Source organism: Gastrolobium bilobum, unplaced genomic scaffold (genome assembly GCF_033153095.1).
Source record: "Gastrolobium bilobum isolate Gb01-03AN ecotype WA unplaced genomic scaffold, APGP_CSIRO_Gbil_v1 utg19826, whole genome shotgun sequence".
Taxonomy (NCBI): Eukaryota; Viridiplantae; Streptophyta; class Magnoliopsida; order Fabales; family Fabaceae; genus Gastrolobium; species Gastrolobium bilobum.
Window position 1 is genome coordinate 53,508 of NW_026897718.1, and position 12,131 is coordinate 65,638.

The 12,131-nt window shown below is 41.3% G+C and overlaps 1 protein-coding gene across 1 annotated transcript; it reads right to left on the bottom strand.

The window, feature by feature from the left end:
* LOC133309548 (large ribosomal subunit protein uL5-like) lies at positions 1-2,502 on the bottom strand. The gene is made up of 5 exons (XM_061510329.1): positions 2,405-2,502; positions 2,164-2,271; positions 1,998-2,040; positions 800-995; positions 1-341 (listed from the first exon to the last, which is right to left on the bottom strand). The coding sequence occupies exons 1-5, from the start codon at positions 2,405-2,407 to the stop codon at positions 143-145; spliced, it is 549 nt and encodes a 182-aa protein (XP_061366313.1). The 5' UTR covers positions 2,408-2,502; the 3' UTR covers positions 1-142.
* Positions 2,503-12,131: the final 9,629 nt, after the last annotated feature.

Consider the following 12,131-nt stretch of genomic DNA (forward strand, 5'->3'; position numbering starts at 1 on the left):
GATGCCAAAAATAAAGTTCGAAATAAATGCATTAAAACTCATATGGTCACGCATTAATATTTCAGAAATTTAAGCTGCTAGTTCAAAAATCATCAAATTAAAATTAACAAAACTTATAAAATTCTCTAACAACTAGTCCAATCTAACCAACAAGTGCCTGTGATTTGTTGAGGATCACACCTTCATATTTCACCTGGAACCACTTCATAGCATCATCCTTTGTGACACGATGCTGAATCCCAACAGTAGACTTGCATCGACGACGACGTCCAACACGATAACCGGGGCGCTCAAGAACAACATAGAAGTCCATTCCATAAATACCGGTAGAAGGATCATACCTGATGTAGAATCAATGTCCAACGTAAATAAGAGAATTACTAAATCATACAAAGAGGAGAGAAGAAACCAAATCCAGTTCACATAGACAGAGAAAATAATATTCAAAGACAACCATGGATTGAATTTCAATTTGTTTGAGTTAAAGGGTCAGTATGCAAAACCAGCAAAACTCATAACATAACTGTGAATTGAACATGTATTACAATAAATATCTCGGCCAAGCTTATGTAAATCACTCCCCCCAGTGAAGAACACTTGGGAATTAGCTACAACCAAACTTTTAAAACCTGATAGCATTGGCCACTTTCCTCTGTAGAATCAAATGAATAGTTGACAAATGAAGATAAAAAATTATGCATAGTTTTATACTAGTTTATAGCAGCTTCACATACTGCAAAACAAGTATATCAACAACAAAATAATAAACTTATTTCAGCAAAAAAACTTTCTATCTTACTTGATTCCCAAATCAATATGCTCCTGAATACCAAAGCCAAAACACCCAGTGTCGCTGAAGTTTCTTCGCAGAAGTTCATATTCCTTCACCTTTAAACCGCTCTCCAAAAGCTGCATTGCCTTTTCACCTCTAACAGTGACATAGCATGCAATCTTTTCATTTCTTCTAATACCAAAGGAGCGGACAGTGTACCTTGCTGTCAACAAGCAATAAAAAGCAAGAAACAATCAGTGAACAACCCAATATATAATGAATGTGAGAATATTTAGCAGATTGGTAGTCACAACTAGAAATTTGTTTTATTTTAAGGAAATGTGACTTTCAACCCAACTTATTTAAGCTCAAAAATGTTGTATTTAAGGATATTACTATTCAGGAATAACCATTCCTTCATTTTCAATCATGTTTCAAAGGTAAAAGGAAAAGTAAACACAATCAAATGGTCTTATAGGAAATATCAAATACAATAAAGTTCAAATTGTTACTTGAAACACTCTTTTTCAATAGGATTTACTTAGAACTACGGAATATAGACCCAGGAATTTCACCAGATATTGTGTCTTGAAAACAACCCGGGGGTTTCAAGGATCTTCTTCTGGTATTTTCATTTTGGCTCCAAGCGGCAGTCAGGTGGCCAATGAATGTACCCCTGCTGTTGACTCAGTTTATAGAGCCCTTACTTTTTATTTGCATTCAGTACTGTTGTTGCTTGAGTTCCCCAACTTAAAAGCAATTATATCACTGACCTTAAACACATATAAGTACTTCAAAAGTCAAGGATACTGATTCATACGCATTTTCACTCCATTTTGCAAGAAGATATTACAAATTACACATCATTAACATCAACAAACATATAAATCACAAGGCAAACCTGCCGCTTAAGCAAGTCTGCTAACCCAACAGCGACAAGCACTTGCCAAGTTAGTAGGGAACAAGAATAAAAACTCAAGGTAAAACTAAACCTAAATCTTTCAGAAATGCTGAAAAAATGCTTATATCCACACTTAGTCTCCATTTCCACCATATTTTCACCAATCAAACAAAACTGTACAAAAGTAAAACCCAATATATTTCCCATCATAAATTTGAAAACTACATTACATTTTTTTAACAAATAAATAGCAACAAATTTTGTAATTGTGTTTCACAAGTAACCAAAGATAAAAGAAAGGCAGAAGCAATTAAAGAAAATAACCTTTAGAGAAAACTGGGGTTTGCCCACTGAGCTGCTCCAACACCTATAACATAGAAAAAGAACAAATTTGAATAAAAGGGTAAAAACAAACAATGAAGAAAAAAATTATACAAAAATAATATATATATATATATATATATATATATATATATATAGACACACACACCTTGGATGCTCTGGTGAGACGATCGCCACTCTCGCCGACGGAGATGTTGAGGACGAGCTTCTGCACCTTGATTTCCCTCATGGGGTTCGAGAGTTTCTTCTCTGAAGCCTGTTTGTGCATTTATTTCAGTTCAGAAACAGAACGACATAAAACAAAGAAAGGGCTTCGAATTAAGAGAGAGAAAGAGAAGCATACAAGAGAGATTGACAAAGACAAACAATTGACAGAAGCAGTGGCTTACCATTGGAATTGGAATCTAAGGAGACGTTCCAGATTTTGAAGCAGTAGCTCAGAGAGAAGACAATGGCGGCATGTCAAACGAAGAACGAATATTAATACTAGGGTATTGATAACTAGGGTTTTGATTTTGATGTACTATGACTATAATACCCCTGCTTGAGATGAGTAATAAGTTTTGTCATTTTTTTTAACTAATTAAAGTTTTTATCTAATTACTAAATCATATTTTAACACTTCATTGAAAAATAAATTTTTAAATAGTTATTCTATATAGAATTCATTTGCTTGAATTCAAGTTCACAACGAAAACGGTATTGCTAAAGAGAGACTAACCAATTAGGAATATTATTATCTTATTTAATGTGAGCATAACATGAATAAAATATTTTTTATGGGACTCAAATATAAAGTTAATTTTGGAGTTGTGGGAACAGTTTTATCATGATAAGATATTGCTTTAAAATATAAAAAAAAAAAAAAAAATCCTCAATTCCAAAACAAACATCGTTTTAAAGTCACATAAAATAATTTTATGTAGCCCATTAAAAATATAATAATGATTTTACGTAGTATAAAATACAAACACTAACCCATATAACATTGCAATTGCATGTCGTTTTAAATGTTGGAAATCGATCCCTCGTATTTTATGCAACATGTTATGATTACGTGGAAAATTATAATTATACAAAAATAAATTAATAATAATAATTTTGTAATTATTTATTCTAATATTTTTTTCAAATCATCATTATTAGCTTTATAAAATTATAATTCCTCGATATAACTATGTCATATTAAATAAGATATGAAACTATGAAAGTATCCGCTCCCTAAATTGTTAACGGTCAGGTGAAAAAATTCAATGTCATTGTTCATTTACAATTACAATTTACAACGGCTTTTACTTTGTCTTTTTTTTAATAAAACAACCATTTCTCTTCCCATATATATTATGTCATTCTTTTACATGTTGGTCCTTTTGCATTGATTTACTCTCGACGAAAATATCAATTCGTAAGAATTAAGGGAATAATTGTGTTCTGTTCTTGAGACAGAGATGTCCAGCCCAATAGGCTAGTATGTTAATCTTGGATCTGGTGTCCTCTCCAAGGTATCTATAGATGAGATACCCTTGAGTCAAGCAGATCACTGTGCACAGAATACTATAACGGCGTTAGCCAATGGGGTGTGTGTGCGCACAGTGACAGCATAACAGTAAGAGAGAGCGTACATACCTTTAGGGTTTACCTTTGTATTTATAGAGGTTACCTGTAGGTAGTGTGGATGAGCCTTTGGTTCCTACGGTGAGGGTCCAGGCCTGATAGCTATGATGTCGCATTAGGATTGGTATCCTTGACCTTGATGGATATCTATCCTTTATTAGCATCAATCCATATCTTGGATTGCCCCTTGTTGGGCTTGCTACTTAATGGGCCCATTATACGGGTCCATAACAGTTGCCCCCCAGCTCGGCTACCAGGGTGTCCGGGTAGTCGGGGTGAACTTATGTGTGTCTTCCAGGTTTGTGCCCCTGAATGGGTTTGCGTTTGTTGTAAATTTGCATGTTCTGCTTATGAGAGAATGTTCTTATCGCGAGGTGTCCCTTGCCCCCTTGTGTCGACGGGTTGAGCATCAACCCAGTGAGATATTTTTCCTACCCCACTGTTCGGGTCGAGGGCGATCTCGTTCTTTCGGGTTGCATCCTAATGTCAGCATGCGTGTTGATTTCGAGTTCTTGGCTTATGGTATGTGTTTCGCCATTTCCCTCTCGTTGCTTTACTGGTTGAGCATCAACCATATTACGCGTTCGGGTTAGGAATACGCTTGAGTTCTTTTAGTCCCACTTGCGGGTTACCCTCGAGCGGCATTCCTTCTGTCGGACTTTATCTGCATGTTTATTTGGTGGACGGGTCGTTCATGAACCTGTCAATACTTTCTTGGAGTAACCGGGTAGATGACGCGCGATTTAACTCCTTAGTCTACCCCCATTGTCGTCAAGTATCTGGGCTATGCATGTATGACTGGTGATTTGTTGGTCGGGTTGCTGACGAACCCGTTTAAGTTTTTGTTGTGTGACCGGGTAGAAGCTGGGCTTGAATAATCGTGAGTTCACTATTATCCCAAGCATCAGGTTCGAACGCGGTGATCAACTGTTCGTACATATAAACCTTGTCTTATATGTAGTTTTTTGAATTGTACTCATTGCATTGTGCCACGTGTTCCAGCCCGCGTGCTTTAGCGTGCTGCAGCCGTTCTTATGCCGTCGTTGCGTTTCGTGCGCATTTATTGCAGCATCATTTTAGTTGTCAAATCATTGCTTTATGGAGTGAAGTGGCAATTTTTCCCCTGCCCCTTAGCCTCCTCCGTGTTGTTGTTTCCGCACATAATGATTGCGGTTTCCACCCACGATCTGGCAGTTATGATTTGAGGGCAAAAAGACCTAAATAGCTTTGACCTTTGCTATGCGCCACTCAGTAGTCTTAATCTTGCCTATATAAGTCCTCTCTTCTTCTTACATGGTTTCGTTTTACTTCTGAGCATTTGGCATCAGCATTATTCCATTGTTTTCGTCTGTGTGCTCTCTGATCGTCGCACATCAACCTTTCTTCATCTGCATTTTGACACTTCTGTTTCATTACTTCAAGAAGTATGTCACACATTATCTCCTCTTTATTGCTTCTACTTGAAGATTTGTATTCTGGCATTTGTTTTTTAGTATTATGAATGTGGAGTTGCATATTTTCTTCGCTGATATTCTAGTCTTTTTTCCAGAATCAATAGCGTGCATTTCTTAGAACTTATGTTCCCTGTTGTCGCTCTGGTGATTAGCACCATGTCCTCTTCCATGCCCTCCTTTTGTATTTGATACTTAGCCTTTTCTCCGTTTCTTGAGCGAATCAGGGAAAAACTCTCCATCTTTAGTTTCCTGATTTTTGAAAAACGTTTCTCCTGGTGTTCATTTCTGGCTCTGAGAAATCCCTTGGATCGAAGAAGAAGGGCAGGAAACCATGCTACGAGCTTGCTGTGGTGGTATGTCTCGAAGCGTGTCCGAGATGTCAAGTAGTGATTTGCCGCATTCTTCTTTCCCCGGTAATGGCCCATGTTACTCCTGCACTTATTTAAGCAGCAAGCTTGCTGACCGCGATTGTGACTCTTTAGCCGAGTCCATGTTGGTGACTTGTCGGCATGGAGATAAACCTATTCGCCCATCAGAAGGAGCAGATGATCCTATCACAATTTCTTATTTGTCATCATCATCGTCGTCTAGTGATTCCTCTGATAGCGTTTGTGATTAAGGTATTTTGATTTTTTCCTGATTCCTACCTTTCCTTGTTTCTAGGTATTATGGCATCTCCTCCATCAGATGTATTAGGAGAGTCCAGTTCTACTGAGTCGTGTTCTCCATCTCCTTCATCTTCTTTAATAACCCAATTTCCTTGGGTAACGCATGAAGTTTTAAGTATTGTATCGGAGATGGCTTTTGATGACGTTGCCGCCCTCTCCGTGGGGGATTTAGCGAATTGTGATATAACCCCCCCTTAGAAGAGACGAGCCCGTCTGTTTCAGTGGGAGGCCAGAAGAGCCGCATTTCTTTTTCTTTTTCCGAGATGTTGTGACTCAACTCGGCGTCCGTTTTCCTTTTACGAATTTTCAAATTGATCTTCTGAACCACCTTCAAATAGCTCCCACCCAGCTTCATCCCAATGGATGGGGCTTCGTCAAAGCCTTCGAGCGTTTCTGCTCATACCTTTCTATTCCAGCTTCTATCTGTGTATTCTTCTTCTTTTTTCAAGTATTAACTCCTCGGACCGGTCGTGAACCCGCCAGCCGAAAAGGGTGGGTCACCCTTCGAGGTTTACCCCACCGTAAACTTTTTCAAGTTTATACTGAGTCCTTTAAGAATTTCCAGGATAAATTCTTTAAAGTTTCCGCCCATCCCGGCAAGAGTGTCTGGTTTGTTGACACTTCTCATGCCGAGTGTGGTGAGGGAAAATTCCTTTTGCATTGGTCTTCTGACCACTATTAGCTTCCCCCATCCAGCTACCGTTTTCAAGTTACCGATTTGGGTTCATCTGATATCGACAGTGCCGTTGCCATTGGCACATTTAAGCTGTCACATAAGCATGCTAGTGTCGCATCCCTTCTATTCAAGTCCAAAGATGAACTCGACGCTGAATTAAGTATGAACTATTTCTAGCAACCTGGCATTTGCATATTAGCCGTATTGCTTTAACATTAACTTGTTGTGTTTGTATTTCTAGTGCCTTTGATGGATAACCAACAAAATGATCCTCCAAGCTGGTTGGCCGCATTAAACCAGGCCAAGGCTGGGTCCGACAAGAAGAGGAAAGCCCCTGACTCCTCTCAAGGTGGTCCGGGTAAAGCCAAGGTTTCAGCTGCTGATTCTCCCACTGTAGCCACTTCAAAAGAAAAAGCCAAGAGCTCTGACATCTGAGCTTCCACTAGCCCCAGTCAAACTATGAAAGCCCCTCATTCTCCTCCCGCGCCTGAATTCACCAAGCACATGGTATGGCAGGGAAAAACCAACAATACTCTCTCGGATGCGGTGTGCGCCCCCGAAGTCTTCTACAAAGTGTGAAGTAATCCACAACCACGATCAACCACTTGAGTTGCCCTTCAACAGCTTTAAAAGGTCCTAGCAAATCCATTCCCCATTTGAAGAAGGGCCATGGGGCCGAGATGCATTTCAATTCTTCAGGTGGTGAAAGGATTAACTTGGCATGCTTCTGACAGCTATCACATTTCTTGACATGTTCTTTAGAATCTGCCCCCATTGTCGGCCAGTAATAACCAGCTCTGAGGGCCTTTCTGGCCAAGGCTTTGCCACCCATGTGATGGTCGTTTATTCCTTCATGGATCTCGGCGAGGACGTACTCTGCTCCTTTCGAGTTCAAGCATTTTAACATGGGGTTGTGCAAACCCTTTCTGAATAGCTGGTCATTCACGATCGCATATTGTGTCGCATCTCGGATCAGCTTCCTAGCTTCCAGGTGATCCTCTGGCAGTATTCCTTTCTCCAGATAATCGACCAGAGGTTTCCTAATTATGTGAAAATAGGAAATGATTCCATAATTAACCCTAATAATTATTAAGAGGCTTTAATAATTATGATAAGTGATTAAGAATGCTGAAAGTCGCTTTTCGAAGAAGAAAAGTGCAGATACCGGTTCTGCTAGTCGGTATAAATGCATACCGAAAAAGTATCCCAGAAAATTAAAGTAAGTACATGATAATTACTAGAATAACATGTAGGACTTGTAAAACGAGTTTCAAGTCCAAATAATGAGAACTGGTGCTAGAAACCGGTACTGGCTTTGAAAAGCGCGTACCAGAAAGTTGCTCAGAAAATCATAAGAAAAATATGATAAATCTTAGAAAATTATGTAGTTTCAGAATCCAAAGTTTGGGATTAAAATGCTAAGCGTAGCAATTAAAGTTAATACAGTGAGTTTAAGTGGGTTTTGGCTATAAATACACTCATTAAGTGGGCACAAAACCCTAGAACCTCATTCCTACGTGAACACCTTTGGGGGCTGATCAGTTTACACTATTCCATTGCTGACTTGGTGCTTCTTTGGCTTGTCTTCACCATTTCTTCATGAGAAACCACCAAATGATCATCTTTTCTCTTGATTGTTCCTTGTAAACACCTTGTGGTTGTGTTGGGGTTGTGTGAGAGGCTTGGTTTCTGAGTTGGTGGGTTGTTTTGGGGTGCTTTTGGTGCTGACTTTGGAGGTTGGGGTTGTTGAGCCATTGTAATGGCATTTTGAGCTCCAAGGAGCTTCCTTTGTGAAGAAAGGGCCAAGCTTTGTTGGCATTTCCGTTTTGTGTTCAAGTCAGAATCTTTGAACCTTGTTGGAGAGCTCCAAGAGCCTTCCTTGTGGCTGAGTTTGAACCTCCATTGGTATACCTTGAACTTTCCTTTGAATTTTCATGAAAATGGCTGGTTTATGTTATAAAATGAGTTAACTTTAATCTTTCAAGCTTAAGGTTATTAATCTAAGTCTAAAATGTGGTATTGAACTTCTGTTTTGGGTCAAGACCGGACCTTGGGTCATGGGATGGCAATTTGGCTTCGGATTATGCAGAAAAAATCTGCATAATGCTGTTCTGCCCGCGTGGTAATCGATTACTTTTGATTGGTAATCGGTTACCATGTGTGGTAATCGATTACCTTGCTGGTGGTAATCGATTACCATGTGCAGTAATCGATTACCAGTACTTGGTAATCGATTACCACCTGTGAAAATGACCAGAAACCTGTTTTGTGCAAATGTGACAGCAACGACCTAGTTTAGTAAAATTGAGACATCTCGAGCTACAGAGCTCTAAATTGAGTGAGGTTTGGACCTATGTGAAGCTAACACATAGGGCTACAACTCTGTAAATTTTGTAGCCATTGGATCAGTGGTTTGATCGCAGTGTCTATTTTAAGTCGCGTTTTGGTTGCTGGAAATTCCGTTTGCAGCAGTCACCTTGCGTAAATCATAACCGGAGTTATACAACTCCGATTGAGACATAAAGTATATTGTTGGAAATCTCAAGATGTCTAGTTAAACATTGTAAATATTAGAATGTGAATATTGATATAATTGTTGGTCTAAAACAGATTGTGATTCTGCTCTGTTTGGACTTTGAGCTTGTGTGGACTCTTGGCTTGGATAGCTAGCTTAGAGGTAAGCTTTCGTGTCCTCGGTTTAGCCATGTTGTGGTTCCACCATGTCCCATGGGGATATGGTATATGCATGTTGTGTTACATGCTTTTGATGTTTTGGAAATGTTGTTGAGCTATTGTATGTTAGTGCCTTGTTGATATGCATGGAGGTGTTCCACCTATACGGTAAGCCTGAGTATGTAGAACATACAATAGGGTGAGGCTGTGGGTGAGGTGCAAGCGGTGTTCCTTGTACTACATGTAGGGAATAGACGTATTCCTACATTTCTCTGGCCAGTAGATAGTGATTACACACATGCCATAGATATTTGTTGCACTACATAGTTTTGGAACTGATAATGATATAAATGCTTTTAGAACTTATATTGCACATGTAAGTGAGCTTGGGGTGGAAGATCCTTGAGGACCCCTTGTCTTACTGAGATTTCTTGTTTAGAGATCTCACCCCACGTTTGGGGAATGCTTATTTCAGGGTCAGGTAATGTTGAGACCTCAGGCGGCGGGAGGCCGGAGCTGAGTTAGATTGCTGTTATATTATGCTGCCATGATTGGATGCTGGATTTGCATGCTGTTTATGCTTATAGCTTCAGTTATGTTTATGGAGTTTTATGTTGAGACTTGTTGTTTACTATGCTTATTTGGTTAGCATGGGGATTGTCCATGACACATAGTATTGTTATGTCTTGTTTATGTCTTGCGCCTTTTGAAGTTGTAATAATGTATCAGGATATTGTCCGGATTACGAGATGTAATACCGTGATTTAGATACACACTTTATTTATATATTGAGGTATTTCAGTAGATGTCTTATTGCAATTTACATACAGGCGATATTTTATGAAATTGATTAAGTAATCAAGTTGGTAATTGATAATGACGTCATAATTGAAAAGAAAAAGAATATTCCGCAATTTTTAATTAAGCACCGCTTAATACGATGTAATGTTAATATTCCGAGTATACACGGGGTGTTACATTTTATGGTATCAGAGCAACGGTTCAAGGGAAAAGTCTGTATGTATTGCAATGATTAGGATGTTTGGTTGTGTCTGTTTTGTGTGTTTGCTCCGTCGAGTATTATTATGATAATGCATATGTGACCACATTGCGTGGGCCTGATCAACTCATAATTTGTGTAACTTGTGCAGAGTCATGGTAAGACCCGGGAGAAACCGCGAGACTTCGGAGGATCGGCCCGATCCTGTCCTGGCTGCATTGGCTGAGATGCAGGCGGCCCGACTAGCCGACCAGGAGGCCATGAGAATGGCAAACCAGGCCATGCTGGACGCCGTCAGAGAGGCGAACAGGAAGGCCACTGAGGACGTGTTGGAGGCCAACCGTCTGGCGAACATGATGATGTTTAGAGTCATGTTGGAGGAGATGAGGAATGGTCCTGCTGTTGGCCATGTTCCTCCGCCACCACCTCCACCGCCACCACCACCACCACCTCCACCCAGTCTGCAGGATGACTCTCAGAGTCAGATGGGAGATGGCAGTCATCTTACGGGGGCCATGCAGACCGTCCCTGTTTTTGTTGAGGATCGTGATGAGATCGATCGCCGGCTGAATGCTTTTCGTAAGCATAAGCCACCTGCCTTTGATGGATCCTTTGATCCTGTTGCTGCTGCACGTTGGCTTCAGGCGTTGGACAAGATATTTCGGGTCATGCAGTGCACAGATCCGCAGAAGTTGATGTTCGCTACTTACATGCTGGAGGGCGATGCCCATGAGTGGTGGACAAACCTTTCTCATGTCTACGAGATGCAGGGTCATGTGATGACTTGGCCTATGTTCGAGGATTTCTTCTTGGGTCAATACTTTCCATATGACGCTCAGGAGAGGCAGCAGGGAGAGTTTGACAGATTGGTTCAGGGCTCGTTGTCTGTGGACGAGTACCTGGCCAAGTTCAACCAGTTGGTGAAGTTTGCACACTTCAGGATGGCGAGGCCTACTCCTACATTTCTGGCTGCTAAGTTCCGCAGGGGACTTAGTGAGGATATTGCTGGTTACCTAGCTGGTTCTGCTTCTAGAGATTTTGGGACACTGGTTCAGCAGTGTCGTGATATTGAAGATTACTACAGCTCGAGTAAGGCCAAGAGGGCCAAGGTTGCTGAGGCGACGAAGGTTGCAGCTGGTAGTTCCACTTCTTGGCGAAACCGGAAGTTTGGGAACAAGGGCAAGGGTAAACCGTTGGCAGCTCGGCAGGCGCCGAGTCAGTTCAAGAGGACTTCTGCTCAGGGGAGTGCAGCGAGACCTCCTGCTCCCAGGTGTTCGGGATGCGGGAAGACTCATTTTGGGCCGTGTTCTACCGGCCAGTTGATTTGCTTTCAGTGTGGCAAGGAGGGCCACTTCTCCAGAGATTGTCCGTCGGCGACGACGAGGGTTACTGCAGTGCAGGCAGTGCCACTTCAGATGGTTCCCCTTCCACCTGCCTCGGCACCGGCAGTGCCACCATCTTCTGGGAGAGTTTATACTCTGGATCGTCAGCAGTCGGATCGAGCTCCGAACCTTGTCAGAGGTACTGTTACGATTGGTTCATCAGCTGTTGATGTGTTGTTTGACTCTGGGGCTACGCATTCTTTTGTTGCTACCCCGATTGCTGTGGGGCTTGAGTTGCCCAGTGATGTGCTTTCTCCACCGATGCGGGTGACTACCGCCACCGGAGAAAGATATGATGCTACCACTGTTCATCGCGATGTGGCGTTTCAGTGGGATGGCCGTGAGTTCTCGGTGGATCTGATAGGATTGCCGATGGCCAACTTGGAGGTTATTCTGGGTATGGATTGGCTGTCCAGAAATTGTGTGATGATTGACTGTTGTGCCAAGCGTGTAGTGTTGTCTCCGTGTGATTCCACAGCCAGTTCCTCGCCGTACATTTCGTTGCTGCAGGCTAGGAGAGCCTTGAGAGCAGGGGCATTCGGTTATGTCATGTTGGGAGGTTTGGTGAGTGGTACCCAGGAGGACATCACCGACATTCCTGTGGTGAGGGAATTCCTCGAGGTGTTTCCTGAGGATATTCCTGAGTTTC